This window comes from Salvelinus alpinus, chromosome 6, assembly GCF_045679555.1.
Source record: "Salvelinus alpinus chromosome 6, SLU_Salpinus.1, whole genome shotgun sequence".
Lineage (NCBI taxonomy): Eukaryota > Metazoa > Chordata > Actinopteri > Salmoniformes > Salmonidae > Salvelinus > Salvelinus alpinus.
The window spans coordinates 13,594,950-13,617,988 of NC_092091.1; the positions used below are offsets into that span (position 1 = coordinate 13,594,950).

Sequence of the window (23,039 nt, forward strand, 5' to 3'; positions counted from 1 at the left end):
GTTGAAAGATCATAATCGGTCGACCTCTACTGGATATACTGTTGAAGTTACCAGGTAGTTAAGCTGGATATACTGTTGAAGTTACCAGGTAGTTAAGCTGGATATACTGTTGAAGTTACCAGGTGGTCAAGCTGGATACACTGTTGAAGTTACCAGGTAGTCAAGCTGGATACACTGTTGAAGTTACCAGGTAGTCAAGCTGGATACACTGTTGAAGTTACCAGGTAGTCAAGCTGGATACACTGTTGAAGTTACCAGGTAGTCAAGCTGGATACACTGTTGAAGTTACCAGGTAGTTAAGCTGGATATACTGTTGAAGTTACCAGGTAGTTAAGCTGGATATACTGTTGAAGTTACCAGGTAGTTAAGCTGGATACACTGTTGAAGTTACCAGGTAGTTAAGCTGGATACACTGTTGAAGTTACCAGGTAGTTAAGCTGGATATACTGTTGAAGTTACCAGGTAGTTAAGCTGGATATACTGTTGAAGTTACCAGGTAGTTAAGCTGGATACACTGTTGAAGTTACCAGGTAGTTAAGCTGGATATACTGTTGAAGTTACCAGGTAGTTAAGCTGGATATACTGTTGAAGTTACCAGGTGGTCAAGCTGGATACACTGTTGAAGTTACCAGGTAGTCAAGCTGGATACACTGTTGAAGTTACCAGGTAGTTAAGCTGGATATACTGTTGAAGTTACCAGGTAGTTAAGCTGGATATACTGTTGAAGTTACCAGGTAGTTAAGCTGGATACACTGTTGAAGTTACCAGGTAGTTAAGCTGGATATACTGTTGAAGTTACCAGGTAGTTAAGCTGGATATACTGTTGAAGTTACCAGGTAGTTAAGCTGGATATACTGTTGAAGTTACCAGGTAGTTAAGCTGGATATACTGTTGAAGTTACCAGGTAGTTAAGCTGGATACACTGTTGAAGTTACCAGGTAGTTAAGCTGGATATACTGTTGAAGTTACCAGGTAGTTAAGCTAGCTATCTAATTGGGTAACAAACATGACTGAACAAAGTGTGAAACAAATGCGGCTCGTTTTAGAACGGCCAGTGACCTGGTTTCTCAATGTAAATTGCAACCCTCCAATATGGGTTGCACCTGTAATATGGGTCAGATCCTTTGAACAGTTTGGTCTAGAAACAAGAAGTTTTCGTTGTATAAATGGTGCAAACATGATGCTAACGAAACAACGGTACAGCAAAGCTTTAGCGTTACAACAAATTTGTTTAATTCTTTAATATATATATATATATATTTTTAAAAGTTTGCACTGGTGCTCCCAAATGAAAACTCCACGGAGCACAGAAAAATATTTAGTTGCATTTTAGAGCCCCGTTTGAGGCTACTGATGATGGGGGTCAGCTTGGCTGATCCTGGATCTGCTCTATGGGTCAACATCTGACTCATCCACTATCAACGTGTAGCACCTCTGGGTTATACAACCACAGCCATTTTGGAACAGAAAACTCCAAATACCTCCCGTCAAACAATACTTGTGAGAAAACACTGCTTTGACCTTAAAGGGTGACAACAGTTCTCCATCTCTGCTGTGGGTGGTGAGCATAGAGGTAGAAAGAGGGCTCTGGATGGATAGAACCTGTTTAAGCATGGACATTGCCATTGAGGGCTATGACGAGCCATTTTTCTACCTCTATGGTGAGGACATTAAAGGTGAGCCATAGTCATCCATCAGAGACAGGCATGTTCACATGACACCAGATGTCCCAGCCCGGCGCCAGCCAGTCAACACAGGTGTGCGCTGTCGCTGTGAGTCACGTTCCTGTTGTATATGACTGGAGGAGGGAGTCTGTCTGTCTGCTACTGGGCGGCTGTGGCTGGTCTGAGGTCAAGTCATACTAACAGTACCATGCTATTATCAGTGGATGGAAGGGGGGGTTACAGAAGTACAGATCTGGCAACACAGAGTTATGACAGAAGGGGGAGTTGGACTTAGCTAGTCTTCAAAATACTTTACATTGTTATTCCCTCTCTCGCCCGAGGAGCAGTGTATGTGTGAGTGTGTGTCACTCCTGGTGTTCTGTTCGAGGGAAAGGTTCCCCAATGCCAGTCTTCCCATTTCTCAGAAGCGCTCTTGAAAATGGCAAGGAGAAGAATGTTCTTTTCTCAGAAATAATATGACCTGAACCAGTAACCCTGACGACGAAACCAGATGATCATATTAGCATAAACAGAAACTGATCTTGAGACATTTGGTCTGGCAACCATGAGGGTGCAGACTTACTGCACCAAGCATGACAGCACTGCTTCACCATGAGAGTGCAGACTTACTGCACCAAGCATGACAGCACTGTTTCCCCATGAGGGTGCAGACTTACTGCACCAAGCATGACAGCACTGTTTCACCATGAATGTTCCCTTCATATGCCAGTGTGGTATTTAGGAACAATAGCGCCACCTACAGGCAAATGTCTATAAACAGACCCTGACAGACGCTTATAGCTTCAGAGTTATATTTTTCCCATTCTCCATTTCCTAGTATAATTCTATAATGAGGGCGTAGATGCTGAAGGATGTTTGTGTTTGTGATGCGTGGGTGAACTCCGTTTCCTGAAACCTGAACCTAACCCACCACATTCACAGCTCTACGCTGCAGCATCCATTCACACAGAGAGATACTGCTGGCTCCATATCACAGTTACTATGTACAGAAAAGTAGTATAAAAAAACTAAGATCTAAAAAGACACAGGAAGTGAGACAGACTTGCCTTTAAAAGCTGCTGTTGTATCTTTCTCCAGATGCAGCATCGCACTACGATTGAAACCAGTGAAGCCCGAAAGAATTTGACAGAGCCAGGAGCAGGTGAACTACAGACTACCAGACAGAAGGCCGGGCATTAGAACAGACAGACATCTGAAGACTGGTGTAGCTTAGTAGAACACCACTATCGCCCACCATCCCCACCACCACTATCGCCCATCATCATCATCACCACTATCGTCATCACTCTTCGTATCATCATTGGACATGAGTGAAAGAGGGAGACTGTAGAGGTAGAGGGATGCAAGGAGGGAGAGATGAAGGGAGAGATGGAGGGAGGAGTGGAAAGAGAAGGGCTTGGTGTAGCAGTTGGGCTAGCGATGAGGGACATGCGATGGAGCAATGGAGGAAGGACAAACGAGCGAGGTAAGGAGGGAGGAACGTGACGAAGGGAGGAGTGAAGGGAGAGAGGAGGCTTGTGTAAGAGATGAGGAGAGGGAGGGAGGGAGGGAGAGTGTGAGGAAAAGAGAGGAGGACTTTGTGCAAGGTCAGGAGGGAAAAGGAAAGGAAGGATGAAATGAAAAGGAGGGAGAGAGGTATGTACTAGGTAGACTGTCCCACACCCTGTCCTGTCCCCACTAATGTTTTCTCAGGAAGCCAGACAGACAGAGGGAGACTGTGTGAAGGAAGGAAAGGTGGAGGGGTAGATAGGAGGGAAGCAGGACTGTGTAAGGGAAAAGGATGGAGGGAGAGAGATGGTAGCTGGCACCGCCCATATTTGCTCAGGACGTGCGTGTGGACAGGGGAAAGGCCAGTGGGATGCAGCACGAACAGAGTGGTCTTTTCATGGAGCAGTAAACCTGGTGGGCAGAGAGAGACAGACTGACACACTGCCAGGTCAGAGTTACTGGGGCTAAACAACCAATGTCAGTTCTCTTACGTAGAGTGAAAAAGGAAACAGGTCAATGTTAGTAAGGAGTAATAAAGTAAGTGGCAGAGAGAGGAGGGTTAAGCAGCATGACGGGAGAAACGGACAGCATGACGGGAGAAACGGACAGCATGACGGGAGAAACGGACAGCATGACGGGAGAAACGGACAGCATGACGGGAGAAACGGACAGCATGACGGGAGAAACGGACAGCATGACGGGAGAAACGGACAGCATGACGGGAGAAACGGACAGCATGATGGGAGAAACTGAAAGAATGTTTGAGAAATAAGAAACGTCAAAGAGTTCAAAGAGTGAACGTGAAGAGTAATCTTCAAGTTAATGGAAATGTCTCACACCCCCTTGTTTTCAGGACTGATACTATCTCCAGCAGATGTTGTCCAAACACTGAATTCAACTGACCACAGTCACGTGTTGCGCCCAAAACATCTACATTTATTACAAAAAGCCCCCACCTGTCCATTTCTCGAGATGTTGTGCAAAGTCTGCTTGAAATAGCCATTCTCATGGTTCATGTGACCAAAATACAACTACAAACATGCAGAGGAAGAGAGCAAAACAGAGAAATAAAAAATAAAGCGAGAGAAAAAGAGGGAGACATTGAGAGGGTAAAAGGCCCACCTCCCTGGAAAGTTGGCCGAACAGAGATATGTAGCCTAAGCTCCATTTTAGCACAGGGCTATTTATTTTTTAATTTAACTAGGCAAGTCAGTTAAGAACAAACTCTTATTTATAATGATGGCCTACCTCGGCCAACGCTGGTCCAATTGTGTGCCGCCCTATGGGACTCCCAATCACGGCCAGTTGTGACACAGCCTGGAATCGAACCAAGGTCTGTAGTGACGCCTCTAGAACTGAGATGCAGTGCCTTGGACCGCTGCGCCACTCAGGAGCACAACATCTCATTGGTGTTGTTTCATCAAAGAGCCTTTCCACACTCTGAAGTCAGGAGGACGTTGCGTTAGGTGTCAGTCAGACTAATAAAGAGACATCTAACACTACTTGACGAGCATGACGCTGATCATCACTGCCTGGAGAGAATTAACGGACAAACACACGCGCCATTAGTTAGGAGAGATGTGTGTGCTCATCTTCAAAACAACAACTGCTTGTTCAGACAGGAAAAGTCAGAAGAGAATGCAAGGCCAGCTGAAAAACTGCCCAATAGGAACCTCAAGATCGGTCTGTACGAAGAAGTAAAGCTCATCAAATATACTACCTTCCTTCAGACTCGACAAAACAGCATATAACAGTGTGTGTGTCTGTTTGCTGCATGCATGGGTACATATTCTCCGAGCTATAGGCACTCTTTACATGCACTACTTTGCTGACACAAACTAGGTGCAGCAGAGACACTTGTGTAGTGTAAAGAGACAGATCTAAATTCAAATCCCTCTTTCAGAGATGTCTCCCACAGTACCGCCAAGAGACATCTACACCACAACCCCCCCTCTGAATGGTAGTGTAAAGAACTGCTCTCCCACACCACATGTCCCTGCAATAATGACCTTAATACCAGTAGCCAAATTTGAAAATGAAAGGCTTTAAAAATATCCACACATTTGTGAATCAATGCATTAATCAAGTGTGCAACATGGTTTAGATACCCTGTATAGCTTTTATATTGACACTATTGTGAACAGAGAGAAGCTTTAGCTCTCCCCTGAGACACTACAGCAGCCAGGGGAGAGAAACATGATGCAAACATTACCCTTCATCTGCTATTACTAACACAACAACATTTAGCTACTAGCCTGCTACAACTAGCACAGCAACAAGAGCTACTAGCCTGCTACAACTAGCACAGCAACAAGAGCTACTAGCCTGCTACAACTAGCACAGCAACAAGAGCTACTAGCCTGCTACAACTAGCACAGCAGCAAGAGCTACTAGCCTGCTACAACTAGCACAGCAACAAGAGCTACTAGCCTGCTACAACTAGCACAGCAACAAGAGCTACTAGCCTGCTACAACTAGCACAGCAACAAGAGCTACTAGCCTGCTACAACTAGCACAGCAACAAGAGCTACTAGCCTGCTACAACTAGCACAGCAACAATATCTACTAGCCTGCTACAACTAGCACAGCAACAAGAGCTACTAGCCTGCTACAACAAGCACAACAAGAGCTACTAGCCTGCTACAACTAGCACAGCAACAAGAACTACTAGCCTGCTACAACTAGCACAGCAACAATATCTACTAGCCTGCTACAACTAGCACAGCAACAAGAGCTACTAGCCTGCTACAACTAGCACAGCAACAAGAGCTACTAGCCTGCTACAACTAGCACAGCAACAAGAGCTACTAGCCTGCTACAACTAGCACAGCAACAAGAGCTACTAGCCTGCTACAACTAGCACAGCAACAAGAGCTACTAGCCTGCTACAACTAGCACAGCAACAAGAGCTACTAGCCTGCTACAACAAGCACAGCAACAAGAGCTACTAGCCTCCTACAACTAGCACAGCAACAAGAGCTACTAGCCTGCTACAACAAGCACAACAACAAGAGCTACTAGCCTGCTACAACAAGCACAACAAGAGCTACTAGCCTGCTACAACTAGCACAGCAACAAGAGCTACTAGCCTGCTACAACTAGCACAGCAACAAGAGCTACTAGCCTGCTACAACTAGCACAGCAACAAGAGCTACTAGCCTGCTACAACTAGCACAGCAACAAGAGCTACTAGCCTGCTACAACAAGCACAACAACAAGAGCTACTAGCCTGCTACAACTAGCACAGCAACAAGAGCTACTAGCCTGCTACAACTAGCACAGCAACAAGAACTACTAGCCTGCTACAACTAGCACAGCAACAAGAGCTACTAGCCTGCTACAACTAGCACGACAACAATAGCTACTAGCCTGCTACAACTAGCACAGCAACAAGAGCTACTAGCCTGCTACAACTAGCACAGCAACAAGAGCTACTAGCCTGCTACAACTAGCACAGCAACAAGAGCTACTAGCCTGCTACAACTAGCACAGCAGCAAGAGCTACTAGCCTGCTACAACTAGCACAGCAACAAGAGCTACTAGCCTGCTACAACTAGCACAGCAACAAGAGCTACTAGCCTGCTACAACTAGCACAGCAGCAAGAGCTACTAGCCTGCTACAACTAGCACAGCAACAAGAGCTACTAGCCTGCTACAACTAGCACAGCAGCAAGAGCTACTAGCCTGCTACAACAAGCACAACAACAAGAGCTACTAGCCTGCTACAACTAGCACAGCAACAAGAGCTACTAGCCTGCTACAACTAGCACAGCAACAATATCTACTAGCCTGCTACAACTAGCAAAACAGCTAACCTGCTACCAACACAGGGATGTCAAAATCTATTGTTCAACTTATGAACAAAACTTCTTTCAAAAGAATGTCATACCAGTGCTAATGAGATTTCTGTCCATTAGCCATGAGGGATTAATATGACTCAATGTACTGCAGTACATGCCTGTCTGTCAGGGAAAATCACACTCAACTCACTAACCAGTTGAACAAACCTCTCAATTACTGAAATGTGACAGATGGCTTGTGGTGCAAGAACTTAACTAGGGCCCTGAGTATTTTCTTGTTCCTTCACAATGTAAACAGACCAGGGAAAGCTGAGGGCCCTATACATAACATATTGTAACAGTGTTATGGTGATAGATTGTTTAGACAGAGAGGAGAATGTTATGATGGATTCCAGGACCAAGCTGCACGTTTTCTTCCTGGAGGGCACCGTTAGGATGGCAGAGAGACCAGAGACACCCTGCCCATCTCACAATGGCAAACACCACACACTCCCCTCCTTCCCTCTGCCAGACTGAAGACACACAAACACTCAACAAAAATCACAAACAGGCAGGTCAACATCGAGAACACAGAAAAACAATAGTACAACCACATGTTCCTGCTTCTTTCTCTCTGACTTTCACACCCAGATCGTGTCGTAATGAGTGAGGGAGGAAGAGGCTCCCATTCGTGTTCGAATGGGGAAATAAAGAGGAATAACGGAGGGGTGATAGGTCAAATCAATAAGTACCTTCTGTGAGGTGAAGGGAGGAAGCAGTGGCTGACGTCTATGCTCCCTACATAGCAATAGACACTGACAAATGGCAAGCTCTAGGTTTCTCAGGTGTAGACCAATCAAAGGGGTACGTCGTCTACCTCAAAGCGATAATATGAGCTCATCCTTTTTATGAACCGATGAGATCAGCTGCTAGGCATAGAACACCCAGGGGGGCGGGGGAACATCAATGACCTCATCCAGCCGCCCAGGTGTAAACAAGCCTGTGATTGGCTGGCTGGTTGGCAGCACCTGGCTGACTCCTGGGGAGGCAGGGGATATGAGCTCCAATTTAATGATTGAGCTCATTAGGTTTCTATGGCACTGCTTTGGGTCCCATGGGTTTGTGATGAAGAGACCTACATAGGTACAGTGCTGTTGGTCTTGAAAAGACACCTTTTATTCTCTCCTTTCTTCCCTGACCACCAGCTTAGCAATAAAATAGTAGGAAAGCATTTTAGATTATAGGTCTGCGTCTATAATAACGTGAGTAAATAACAGATCGGAATGTTACCTCGGGAACATTGCTGTCATCAGCAAAATCTCTGCCCCATCCCTCCTCCCCTTGTGTCAGTCCACCTCCTCTCAGGTTAGCCTAAACAGTCAGTGTGTGTGACTCATAAGAATCATAATCATATCTCAGAGAGGAAGTAGAAGTGAACCACTGTTCTGTGAAGGTGGAAGACATGACGATACTGTCTGTATGTGCAAGAGTGTGCTTCCTGTGCCTCAAACTTTTCCTTCCCTCCATCCTTGGTAGCTGCGCCATTTCAGATGGCTGATAATTGAAACAAATGAGGGGCACAGCTGCCAAGCGCACTGCAGTACCCAGCCAATTACACAGCGATGCAGGCAGGGGTGTGTGTGTGTGTGTGGAGAGGGAGAGAGAGAGAGAAAGTGTGTGGATAGAAAGAAAGCAGTCTGGAAAGTGTGAGGGTATGAGGTGAAAATGAGAGCATGAGAGAGTGCGAGAACGAGAGAGTGAGTAAGCAAGAGAGAGAGAGAAATCATAGGTGCAGAACATTGTGTATTGAGGCATTTTAAGGACTTGCCTGCCTACCTATCACCCACCCCACTCTCCCCCACTTGCGTCAAACTCCATAAACAGGAAGTGATACGCCCAGGCATTTCCTGTGTCCCTTAAGTTCCCAGAGTCCCTCAGGAGGGGCACACAGCTATGGTTTCTGCCCCTAACCCTTACTCATAGGGTCTACTACCCTTAATCTCATCCCACTGCAGGAGCCAGAAGAGATGTGAGAGGATGACATTGAATCATCCAGCAGCATTAGCCAGCCACAAAAAGGCCAAGTTTTCATGGAGAGAGTGTGTGTGTGTGTGTGCGCGCACGCTGACGGTGCAGATCTAAATGTGGAGGTAAGGTTACAGCAAAGCCGTCTCTTCTCTCTCCAAAGGCAGACTGGCCATCTGGCATTTCTGGCAAATGCTAGGTGGGCTGGTCCACTTTTAGCCCAGGGGCCTGTGTAACTCAGGGTTTTTTTGTGTGCAAAGTTATCATTATCTGGCTAATAATGTGGACATTAAGCAACAACAAAAAATGGCCAGTGAAGGGGCCCTCCAAAAAAATCTAAATAAAGGGTCCGGTGTGTTAAAAATGACAGGGCCGATTTCTGGTCCCAGTCACCTCTGGCCAGACCCAGGTAGGGCTGTGCACACACACACTCACCACACATACTTAGCTGTGCATTACAGTCTAGTGCAGACTGCTAAGTCCAGGTGAAAGCAGAGCAGGACAGGGAGTCTGTCGGTCGGTCAGTCTCCTTATCTGAACTGACCAGTAGGACTGGGCAAATCCAGTGGAATGCTTGCATGTGGCTTACAACTAGAGGTCGACCGATTAATCGGAATGGCCGATTAATGAGGGCCGATTTCATAACAATCGGAAATCGGTATTTTTGGACACCAATTTGGCCGATTTTAATTATTACATATTTTTTTAACTAGGCAAGTCAGTTAAGAAACACATTCTTATTTTCAATGACGGCCTAGGAACGTTGGGTTAACTGCCTTGTTCAGGGACAGAACGACAGATTTTTACCTTGTCAGCTCGGGGATTCGTTTTTGCAACCTTCCGGTTACTATTCCAACGCACTAACCACCTGCCTTACATTGCACTCCACAAGGAGCCTGCGTGGCAGGCTGACTACCTGTTACGCGAGGGCAGCAAGAAGCCAAGGTAAGTTGCTAGCTAGCATTGAACTTATAAAAAACAATCAATCTTCACATAATCACTAGTTAAATACACATGGTTGATGATATTACTAGTTTATCTAGCGTGTCCTGCGTTGCATATAATCGATGCGGTGCCTGTTAATTTCTCATCGAATCACAGCCTACTTCACCAAACGGGTGATGATTTAACACTGTCGTTGCACTAAACATCAATGCCTTTCTTTAAAATCAATACACAAGTATATATTTTTAAACCTGCATATTTAGTTAATATTGCCTGCTAACATGAATTTCTTATAATTAGGGAAATTGTGTCACTTCTCTTGCGTTCCGTGCAGCAGTTTGGGCCGCCTGGCTCGTTACGAACTTTGTGAAGTCCATTTATTCCTAACAAAGACCGTAATTAATTTGCCAGAATTGTACATAATTATGACAGAACATTGAAGGTTGTACAATGTAACAGCAATATTTAGACTTAGGGATGCCACCAGTTAGATAAAATACAGAACTGTTCCGTATTTCACTGAAAGAATAAACGTTTAGTTTTTTCGAAATGATAGTTTCCGGATTCGACCATATTAATGACCAAAGGCTCGTATTTCTGTGTGTTATTATGTTATAATTAAGTCTATGATTTGATAGAGCAGTCTGACTGAGCGATGGTAGGCACCAGCAGGCTCGTAAGCATTCATTCAAACAGCCCTTTTGTGTGTTTTACCAGCAGCTCTTCCCTGTGCTTCAAGCATTGAGCTGTTTATGACTTCAAGCCTATCAACTCCCGAGATTAGGCTGGTGTAACCGATGTGAAATGGCTAGCTAGTTAGCGGGGTGCGCGCTAATAGCGTTTCAATCGGTTACGTCACTCGCTCTGAGACTTGGAGTAGTTGTTCCCCTTGCTCTGCAAGGGCCGCGGCTTTTGTGGAGCGATGGGTAACGATGCTTCGAGGGTGGCTGTTGTCGATGTGTTCCTGGTTCGAGCCCAGGTAGGGGCGAGGAGAGGGATGGAAGCTATACTGTTACACTGGCAATACTAAAGTGCCTATAAGAACATCCAATAGTCAAAGGTATATGAAATACAAATGGTAGAGAGAGAAATAGTCCTATAATTCCTATAATAACTACAACCTAAAACTTCTTACCTGGGAATATTGAAGACTCATGTTAAAAGGAACCACCAGCTTTCATATGTTCTCATGTTCTGAGCAAGGAACTTAAATGTTAGCTTTTTTACATGGCACATATTGTACTTTTACTTTCTTCTCCAACACTTTGTTTTTGCATTATTTAAACCAAATTGAACATGTTTCATCATTTATTTGAGGCTAAATTGATTTTATTGATGTATTACATTAAGTTACAATAAGTGTTCATTCAGTATTGTTGTAATTGTCATTATTACAAATAAAAATTTAAAAAATATATATTTAAAAAAATATATATTTTAATTTTAAATACATTTATTTATTAAATCGGTCGATTAATCGTTGTCGGCTTTTTTGGTTCTCCAATAATCGGTATCGGTGTTGAAAAATAATAATCGGTCGACCTCTACTTACAACACGTCAGACTGAGACCAGAGAGTTTATGGTGCTTCACGTGGGGCGAATCTCAATAGATTTTCTTGATTCTTACCTCCTTCTCAAAACCCATTGCCTTCCCCTCTGACCTCATTGTCCAATGGTTTTGAGGAGGTGGTAAGAAAAGAGGACACGAGGAATCAAGGAAATGCAATTGAGATTCTCCCATGGAGGTCGCTCTGCAATCTTGACTCAACAGGAAGGGAAGGAGGAAATGGTTGACAATTGAAGCAGAGTCCTGGTCCCTTCCTCCACTCCTGTATTCTGCCTTCCATTCCTTCTGCAACAGGTTGAGGTACAGAGACTAGAACCTTCTCCAGTCTGCTGCACGGTCCCCAACCCACACCCCAGGCCCTTGGCCAGACAGACAGGGTGGGTGTGTCTGTGCATCATGGTCCATTAAAGCCTATGGTGCAGTCAGTCTCCCATCAGCAATTATAGGAAAATAACCATGCCATTATTCAGCCTAACGGTGGACTTTTTCAAACACTTATATACAAGTTAGCAAAAATAAATAAACATTTTCACTTGTGTTGAGGCTTGCCAAGCAAAGTCCAATTGAGCTCTATTTGAGTGACAGACAGGGTTTTGGGCCAGGAGATATGCAGTATGGAGGAGTGAGGTGGTTTAGGCCAGTGTACACACAACAACACACATTTTTACTGTAACCCTGGACAAGCACACCTGATTCAACTTGTCAACTAATCACACATCTCATTCAGCTCATTGAGGCTTGGTTTGTCCAGGGCTATAATGAAACAGGTGTATTGTTGGGGGTACTGGAGGACCAGGGTTGGGAAACACTGGTTTAGGAAAACACAGCCCTTGTTGAGCTCCCAGTCTCAGCACTGTAGAATGGGCCAGGCCTGCCAAAGATTTCAAATATCTAATAATATTTAACCTTTATTTAACTAGGCAAGTCAGTTAAGAACAAATTCTTATTTACAATGACGGCCTACCGACGAACAGTGGGTTAACTGCCTTGTTCAGGGGCAGAACGACAGATCTTTACCTTGTCAGCTCGGGATTCGATTCAGCAACATTTCACTTACTGGCCCAATGCTCAAACCACAAGGCTACCTGCCTAATGACAGCCACATGGCACAAACACATACCCACCCACCCACCCTCTCAGGGACCATTGTTCTGGTGTCTAGCGCCTCAGGTCCTGAATGTTCCGAGCTGTAGTCACTAGTCACCCTCTGCGGCATCAACACAGTGACAGGACAACACCACATTTCCGCATCGCCCCCAAAAACACAGACACCCAAATCCTGAGAAGCGAAAACATCTTATAAAACAGCATTCATTGCATCTTTATCTCATGTTTTATTACAGTCTGCCTCTCCCCCTCTCTACAACCTTAGAGAGGAGATGACTGTTAGGTCTGGAAATTGCCAGGGACTTCACGATACCATATTATTATGATACTTAGGAGCAGATATAATATGTATTGCAATGTTCACAGTTCTTCATGTATTTCGTATCGAACCTGGGATGTCATTGCGATTCGATACTGGGATGTCATTGCGATTCGATACTGGGATGTCATTGCGATTTTATGTTGCAAACATATTGCTCACTATACATCTGCTCCAGAGAGACAGAGCATGAAGAAAAAGTTCTTTAAACATGTTGGCTTTAAAAATGACTAAATAATGATATTGGGATATGTAACTATCGACCCCCCCCCCCCCCCCCTAATGACTGTCCTGCTCTTGACCTCCAGCTGGATAACACACACACACAGCTCAAGTCTTAGGAGAAAACAGACAGAGGAACCGCTGGGCTAAGCTCCAAACCGGGTAGGTGTCAGATACAGATAGGCCTACATATGAATGAACCGTGGTGTATAGGGCTGAGGGATAATTGAATTGTACCGTTTCCTCTGTATTAGGTTAGCCTGCCCTCCAATCACACTGATCCAGTGTTATATCAGTCATGTGAGGAGGGCCCAGGTTAATGAGTGTGTGTGTGTGTTTAGGTCAAACAGGACATCTACCATCACACAGACCTACAGCCAAGGCGAAGGTTAAAATAGAATCTGACTACTCTTCTCCGTGGAGCCGTGTCTGTCCAATACAGCAAAAACATGCTTCAGTTTACTTGCTGCTTATGACATATCCCTTCTCAATCTATCCTCTCTGTCTCACCCTTACAGTGATCATCTGGCGAGCACCTGTTTTAAACCCAGACTGACAGGAAGCTAATCTGTGTGAGAGAGAGAGGGGCAAACCACAGGACCTACAACACACGGTTCAAACAAGCAGGAAAATCATCATGACGCAGGATGAAAATGTAAGACAGAGTGAAACTTTTGTGGTCAGAGCAGAAAGCAGAGCACACAATGCTACTTTAGTTTTCAGCTATTTCTGTCCGAGAGTTGGGATTGGACTGTGGCTGAAGTCAACAAGGACCTTGTCCATGTGGGTGTTTCCAAAACCAACACTCATCAATCAAACCGACGACAACACCAAACCCCCTGATTGGCTGACAGAGGTGCCAAGGTAGACAGGAAGTAGTGCCAGAAATAGTACTGATCGGTCACCCAATTAGGCGCCAGCGCAGGAGCCAAGTCCCACCTCAGGACTAGTGATAATTGCCCTGTAAAGAAAAACTACAGTTTCTGGAACTGGGCCGTGCTTTCACAAAGCTCCTGTGTGTTTTACCTATAGACGTACGCACACACAGTCATGTGTTTGGACACACATGTGAACAGAAACACAAAGGGCAGGCTGTTCTTCACGCTAGCTAGGTGGAGGGAGCAAATGTAAACAGAGTTCTGAATGGCACAGAGAGGGTCTGATGGTCGAATCCGATTCAGGTTCACAAGTGTCAGTGTGTTAGGTCTAGGCGGTATACCGTACTTGACTATATACCGATACTGATGCACTGACCGGGTTGGGTTTTGACTTTACCTTGTATAACGGCATTTCAATGTTTGGTTTGTTAAATGTGTTACCCACTCTGCCGTGTGAAATAATTTACGTTTTTTTTTATAGTTTACTCCGTGTTCTACTTCTGTCCTCTGTCTCCCACTCTCTTTCCACACGCACCAAGCCCCGACACTCAGTTGTTGTGCAACCACGAGTCACAACATCCATCTGTAGTGACAATCTGCATGGTCAATGCTGCAGGTTTTGGTGACAACGATGAAATATAAATCTATGAGCGTTATAGAATTCCTGTTTGCAAACTGCTAGTTTTTCCTTTTCTTAGCAAGTTGTGGCTAAAATAAATAGTTTTAGCCGCTAATGCTAATCGTTAGTTAATAACCGGCTTGCCAGCTAGCTAAATGTACTTCGAGCAAACGTGGCTAGCTAGCTAATACAGCCTGATAAGTGCTGGTTTAGACCTATATCAGCATGTTTGTGCAACGGTAGATTTTAAATCAAAGTGGAATAAGCAAAACATTAATATTTTAGCTACATCATAGCTACAGTAAGATAAATCATGTAATGAAACATTAATTAGGGTCCACTGGGAAACATTGACCAAAACTTTGGTTCCTACCTTGCCACAATAACCCCTCCCTGAATTTTTCATTCGTTGTCATGTCAAACACTATATTCAAAGTGCCCACTTTATTCCATCTTTTGGTTTAAGTTTCATTGAACAGTATACAACAATCAGAATGGACAAAGCCCCAAGCATTTCGCTACACTCGCATTAACATCTGCTAACCATGTGTATGTGACAAAATACATTTGATTTGATTAAAAACACTTAGAATGTATGTGGTCCATCCCTAGGGTCAAGTATATTTATAACTTTTATTATTATTCAAAAACCTCAAATACTGTCATAAATGCAAAAAAATATTTTGGCAATATCGTTCAGCCATAGTGTGCATGTGTTTGCGACAGTTTGGTCCTCACCATTAAACCCTCCATAATGAGCTGATGTTTATATATACAGCCGTAGTGCAGCTAAAGCGAGTCCTACAACCACATATAAGAGGGGGGCTCTTCCACCCAGTCTGCCAGATCTAACTCACTCATCTGGTAGCATGATGCTAGGTCAACAACACTCTCTGAACCCTCAAGAGCAGGCAGGAGTAGTGTAAAGTTGCTCCTAGACGCTGCTACAAGGTCTGTTGTATGTTTTCTCCCGAATGGTTCAGGTTGTGATTTAGAGAAGCTGAGCTGATACCAGATCTGTGTCCAAAACTGAACGTGGCCCAGGTAACCATGCTATGCTTACTAATCTAGCTAACATGGCTCAAGTAACCATGCTAACTAAGCTAGCTAAGTAAACAACTTTTTCCCTCCCACAACTAGGACCCCTTTAACTGTATGAGAAGGTCAAAGTCTAGCTAGCAGACTACCTCACTGCTCTGCTGTACCAAACAGAAAGGTCTTGGGAAGGAACACAGTGACTGTGTGTACAAACAAACAGACAGAGACCATCCGACCGGCCAGCAGGGCAGTGGACGGGAGGTTGGGCTGGCTACATGCCATTCATCCTCTAACCAGCCTTAAACCTGGGCATACCTCAGTCTCTGGCCCAGTGCCATTCCTCCTCTAACCAGCCTTGACTCCTAACTCAAGGAGGCTAAATCACTACATGGCTCTGGCTCTGTACCATTCTGCCACAACTAGCTTGCTCCCTTCTCCTCGGTCTGACTAAAGCCAAATCTGTGCCGCTACGTCGTCTCCTTCAAACCACACCGCAGAATCAGAGAAACACAAAGCTACAGAGCAGTCTCAGCCACAGAGGGGCAGGGAGAGGGAGGACAAGACCAAAATTAAAACAAAAAGTTACAGCGACACAACCAGGAATAACAAACAGCGAGAGAGAGGGAGAGCAATACAGAAAGTGAGCGCAAGATAGAGATAAAGGGGTGAGCAGCGCAAGAGTAGCTAATTACCTATAGAAGAAGCAGTCACAGCAGACCAGGACCCCCATCCAGCTGGTATTAGAGACAGTGGCAGGTCTGTGAGGATCCCACCCAGGTCTTTCACTCTTTCCTCTCTCCTTCTACAGGTGAAGGGGGGGCTCTATCCGAACACACAGCTCCAGCATAGCACCTCCCGTTTTCTCTCTCTCACACACACCGCAGTAACTGGCTGCTCACAAACTGCGTCCTCACACACACACACATACACTCTTAGCGGTCCAATCAGCAAACAGGCCACCACTGATGAATGTCCGCAGCACCTTACAGACAACCTCTTACAGCAACTTGGAGCCCATTCGAAGTGTCTTCCTCTCTCTTTCTCACTAGAACTACTGCTGTCTGCCTCTTTCCTTCCCTCTCCATCCCTCGCTCCCTCTTTCTCTGGCTGGCTCCCACTTCAAAGGCGGGAAGATTAGCTTGGCAAACAGACTCGCATAAACAAACTGCTGACTGCTGGGTAGGACAGGGCGGACTGCGGGAGAGACAGAGTAAGAGAGAGTGACACAGGAAGGCTCTGGGCTCTAGCAAAAATCTCTGCCATCTGTATATCCCAAACAAGGAGTAAACACACTTGACCACACACACCCAAAACAAATTGGCTGATTTGAGATTGGCTGGTTATTGAGTGATTCACCTCTGTTTGCTGGCCCATAGCCTGTAGTGAAAAACAGAACCTGCAAACAAAGCCTGCCTGTTGAAACTGGGAGATGGTGCCAGGTGTGTTGCAAAAGAATAGCTAATAGCAAAAGAACAGAGGGACCAGAACAACTTGGACACACACACGTTCACTTGTCATTCTTCCACATAGGGCGGATTACAATATGCTTGGCTCTGGTCCATGGCCCGTGATGTGAACAGGCAAAAGCGGTGAGGAAGGAGCGCCCTTCTCAAATGGAACAGTAATCTGTGCTGCTCAGTCATGTTGTCAACAAGGCAGCACGTGTATCGTCCAGAAACAAACATCTCTTTTCCATAAAATATGTTACAATTTTCAAGCTTTTCATTGAAGGCAGATAGAGCATTACCAAAAGTGATCACTTTTGCATGTGAAAACACAGAATCCTACTCATTACTCCACAAACTAAATTACTTCACTTTGAGCCGACGTTGACGTGGGCTTTGAACGTGGCACCTCACTCACACCTGGAAGGCAGCCCGGTTCCAAAACGAACGCAATTAACTTTCACCTGGTGCAAAACAGTGCTACCTGGGCTAGATTCATCTAATCCCCTCATTGATGCATAGGCAGAAAGTAGGAGTGGCTAGAACACCCCCCCAAGATTGCAGCCAATCACTGAAGAGCTCTGTGACAGTCAGTACAGGCATACAATATGAAGGACAATCCACTTCTAGCTCACCCTTTCCTTCTTTCACTCTCTCATTATTTCTCTGACTTTTTCCATCTCTCTCCTGTCCTCTCCCTCCAAACTGCAGTGCCCCATTAGGTGAGTGTGAAAAGTGTGTGTGTGTGTGTGTGTGTGTGTGTGTGTGTGTGTGTGTGTATAGAGTGAGACAGAGATTCACCTTCATAAGGCCATATTGGTTTAGAAGTAGCCCTGGAGTTGTGATTTAGTTACCAACTCGTTAAAAAGGCCCAACGACAAGGTGACACTAATCTCTTCCTGACAGACAAACACGACCCAAGCAAGCCTTTCCAGCCGAAACAGTTTGTGCATAGATTATGACAACGTTGTGACATTTTGGTTCATTTTGGACTTCGGTAAGGTTTTTTCCGGCTGTTAGCGCACACATTTTTTCTCGAGTCAAGCCGAAGTCAGTAGCCGAAGTCTACGCCCCTCGTCTGCGATTGTTCCACAGTAGGGATGCTTCAATGAAGTGCCTGTTGTCATTCAACGAGAAACAACTCATCCTTATGCACAACACTTCCCCACCCTTCCCTCCTCTGTGTTCCCCTCTTCCTCCTCTCTCTGTTCTGTTCTGTATCAGATGAAAGATGGGGATAGGTGCCGCAGTAGCACAGCAAAGCACTTTTACAGCCAATGATGTCATATCCCTCCCTCCTTTCTCCATCCCTAGCTGCCTGTCACCAAGGGCCTCTGCTGCTACTGCCTCGCTTTGAATTACACCTCCTACCTTCACTCGCAAACACACTACCTGATTGAGGAGGTATACAATGTGCCCAAACACCCACCTTTCCGTTCTCTTTCCTTCTCTCTCTCGCTCCCTCTCTGACACACACACACACACCCCTTGATTGAGGAAGGAGGGAGGGGATTGGTCATTAGTAGGGATTCTTAAATGAAATGTTGTCATTCAACGAGAAACAAAAAACGTTGAAATTAATGACAGATTTGAGGTATCTTAGATTAACTCTGACTATTTTGAGGAAGTGTATACTGGCTACGGCGTCTCAAAATGGACAAACAGTACTATTACAGCTTTTCTCAAGGTAAGGTCTTTTAAGGGAGTATGTGAGCACACTGGTTCAGCTAGCCGAACTGAAGCATTCTCTCCTCTAGGTCTGTGTGATACAGTGTGTGCGTGTGTGTGTGAGAGCAGTGGAAGGGCCTGTGGCTGATAACAAGGCCAGTGGGTAAAGGGTGCCAGGGGGAGATGGAAGGAAACTGCCATTACATCAACACTAATTTTCAACAATTAAAACTGAGAGCATGCGTGGGTATAAAACATGTATAATGTGTGTGTGGTATGCTTGTTAAACGCGAGAGAGAGTCAAAACACCCAAAAAGAGAAAGACAAGGAACTGGGCATAATAGTTACACGGGACGGATTTAAGAATTTAAATTGCAGAAAGTCTGCTTGGTTTGGCGATGAGGAGGAAGACAAAGCACATATATTCATTAAAAACTTGTGAGTTGAAGATATACATAATGAATTACTTCCCAGGGAGAGGAGAGATAGAGAGCTTGTGGGCTGGGGTTCTAATGGCCCTACTAGGCAGTGGGCAATCATGTCAACTGAAAGTGGGTGAGGAGACACCACACACCAAAGTTGCTAAGTGATGGCACCACAGGGGAGATATTTCTGTGGATATTGTTTAATCAAGGGGAATGGGAGAGAGGGGAGAGGAAGGAGGGAAGGGGAGAGGAGAGGAAGGAGGGAGGGGGAGAGAGATAATAAACAAAAGTGTAATAAACACTTGCTTTGGCAATGTAAACATGTTTCCCATGCCAATAAAGCCCTTTGAATTTAATTGAATTGAGAAAGTGAGATGGAGGGGGGGGGGGGGGGAATAAAGTGAGACCACCCCTAAAGCCTGATATTCAGGTTTATACACAGCTCAAACTGCGCGCCACCCAATACACGTCGGCATCACAATGGCAAAGGTCTGGGGCCAGAAAATGTGTTTAAGATTGACATCATCAAACCATTATTCGAACCTCAACCACGTCAAGTCTGCCTTTCACGAACCCTCAAGTGTTTTAAACGCGTATTTTCATTGTCGTGGCAACCGATGCAATAAATACATAGTCGTTGTTTTAACCACGATCAGTGAGTTTTCAGTTGAACGGGTTGTGAGTGAGAGCAACTACTTCCGTCAGCTGCATCCATACAGCGTGCGTATCATAACCACGTTTTAATTCAACAATAGAAATGCTAGAAGAGTCACAATCACGACACAAGCAACTGATCATACCGATGACATTAAAGTCACACAAACATTGATCAACTGCGTCTGGAAAACTTCACAATGCACTGTTTATGTATATATGTGTCGAATATAGAAAGAAGCCTAACCCGAGTAGTAAATGGATGAAGTCCCTTACCTATTCAATGTATAGGAGCCGTTCCGTTTAAACCTCATGCCGGACGATAGGAAGCGGATGAAGAAATCCAGAATTGATTACGTTCAGCTTTCGATGCACCTTGAAAACGCCCGTGTCTTTGACGGATGCAGACAAGAACAATAAGAACTGAGTTGTCGTGCAGACCACACTCTTCCTTTCCCCCTATATCTCTCGATCCTTCCTTCCAAACCTCCGCCCCCTGTTCGGTTCCCCCAGGTTCCGCTGGGCTGGGTTAACAAGTCGGGGGGCAAGGATGTCAAAACAAATGCTTCGATGCAACAAAAGAACGATAGCTCATCATTCAGACCGCTACAATTACATCAGTGAGGATGTCGGAAAATAATCCGAGCAATGATACCTCGTGTTTCTTTAGATATGACGCCCTACTTTGTGTCCTCAGTAGCCCGCTTAAGTAAATCAGACACTTTCTCAGACACGTCACTGACTTAAATAAAATAACTTAAAGCTTCTCGATTGTAGTACAATCTACTAATGCTATATCAATATCTAACATTACTCGCATGATTTGCATATTCCCAATTTCTGCCACAAAATATAGATTCCTTTGTCAATCAATGCACACTCAGAAATACATCACCATCTGCTTCCCAGTCATGAAAAATTATTAATAGTGGCTATTATTCATCCTTGCCCGACAGATCCACGGATAGGGGTGCAAGAAACATGTCATGATTCAAGTGCGTTTTATATGTTGCAGGCTATATTTTCCTCCTGTATGCTATAGGGAGAGGACAGAACACAGACTCCAAGTGAACACTTGTCAGCGTGTGGACTGTGAGACAGATTGGAGCTAAGAATAGACTAAGGAGCCATTAAAGCCTGCTAAATCCACAGCTTCAAGTGTGTGTGAGAGAGAGTCGGATTCCAGACCTAACGACATAAGATAATAGGCCTACAGGTCCCTATGAGCAGTACTTGATAGCTAATATGGTCATTGCTCCACCTTGCCCAATGGTAAACTACCACCATCCATAACATTTCAGAGCTAAGACGTGTGTGGAGCAGAGGGGGCTGGTGGGAAGAGCTATAGGAGGACATGCTCATTGTAATGGCTGGAGTGGAATTAATGGAATGGAGTCAAACATGTGGTTTCCCTATATTCGACGTGTTTGATACCGTTCCATTTATTCCATTCCAGCCATTACAATGAGCCTGTCCTCCTGAAGCTCCTCCCACCAGCCTCCTCTTGTGTAAAGTAAGGGCTAGGCCCAGTCTTCAGACTGAGCACGTGCTCAGTGAAATGAGGTGACAGTAATCACTAATCAGGGCTGCTCCTGACAACAACAACAAAAATCTTGGTTGACCAAAAGTCATGTGTTCTTTATATTTGCTACTGCTCGGCTAAAAAAAACCTTGGTCGACCAACGGCCTATTGACCAAACAATCGACTGATTGGGGTCAGCCCTAGTAATCATATTACCTTGACATAGAAAGGACAATGGATGACATATACAGGTAACAGCCAAAATAAAGGAAACACTAGATAGTTTAGTGACCTAGATCGTTTGTGTGTATGTATTGATATGTAGGCTACGTGAGCCTTTAGTACATTTTTTTCATGTAGTTCTGTCCTTGAGCTGTTCTTGTTTATTAATGTTTTGTATTATGTCATGTTTTGTGTGGACCCCGGGAAAAGTAGCTGCTGCTTTTGCAACAGCTAATGGAGATCCTAATTAAATACCAAATACTAAAGTAAATGAAGGATACAAAGTATACTGAAAGCAGGTGCTTCCACACAGGTGTGGTTCCTGAGTTAATTAAGCCATTAAAACATCCCATCATGCTTAGCGTCATGTATAAAAATGCCCAGTTGTCCATTATTTTGTCTACCATCCGTAGAAGAGGAGATCTCAGTGACTTTGAAAGAGGGGTTTTAAAATGAGCATGGGGGTTTAAAGGATGTATGTGTTTCTCAGTCACCAGATCTCAACCCAATTGAACGATTATGGGACATTCTGGAGACTGAGAAAGCGTCCCTCCAATAGAGTGCCAGACACTTGTAGAATCTATGCCAAGGCACACTGAAGCTGTTCTGGCGGCTTGTGACCCAACGCCCTATTAAGGGAAAGGGGGAAACCTAGTCAGTTGTACAACTGAATGCATTCAACTGAAATGTGTCTTCCGCATTTAAACCAACCAAGACAGCTAGACTTACTGGAGTCAGACACATTACGAAAAATACATTACAGACCAAAGACAATTTACATGTGTGTGCATCTATCAGTTACACATACATGTCAGTACATACACACAACAAGTAGGTCACATGGGGGAGAGGTGTTGTGCTATGAGGTGTTGCTTTATTTTTATTAACCAGGTTTACTGTTCACTTGCACTATATAAGATGGAAGGGAGTTCCATGCACTAACGACTCTGTATAATACTGTACGTTTCCTTGAATTTGTTCTGGACCTGGGGACTGTGAAAAGACCCCTGGTGGCATGTCTGGTGGGGTAAGTGTGTGTCAGTCTTTCCTCAACTCTTAACCAAAAGAGACTGGCATGCATAGTACTAATATTAGCACAATGATTACAATGAAGAGCAAGACGTGCAGCTCTGTTCTAGGCCAGCTGCAGCTTAACTAGGTCTTTCTTTGCAGCACTTGACCATATGACTGGGTGATAATAAAGAGAAGATAAAACTAGAGCCTGCAGGACTTGCTTTGTGGAGTGTGGTGTCAAAAAACCAGAGCATCTCTTTATTACGGAGAGACCTCTCCCCATCTTTACAACCATTGAATCTATATGTTTTGACCATGGCCGTTTACAATCTAATGTAACACTAAGTCATTTAATCTCCTCAACTTGTTCAACAGCCACACCATTCATTACCAGATTCAGCTGAGGTCTAGAACTT

At 44.7% G+C, this 23,039-nt stretch overlaps 1 protein-coding gene across 3 annotated transcripts in view; it reads right to left on the bottom strand.

Moving 5' to 3' along the window:
• LOC139578188 (MOB kinase activator 2-like) overlaps positions 1-23,039 on the bottom strand; it is a 100,852-nt gene that overhangs the window by 38,589 nt on the left and 39,224 nt on the right. Inside the window, exon 1 of one of the 3 annotated variants that reach the window (XM_071405482.1) lies at positions 20,142-20,997. The exons of 1 other annotated variant lie outside the window; for it this stretch is intronic. In XM_071405482.1, the coding sequence (XP_071261583.1) occupies positions 20,142-20,179 (38 nt within the window). In that variant the 5' untranslated portion in view covers positions 20,180-20,997. Of the gene's footprint in view, positions 1-16,365; positions 16,863-20,141; positions 20,998-23,039 lie in introns of those variants that run through there. One more of the 3 variants, XM_071405481.1, reaches the window with a different exon arrangement.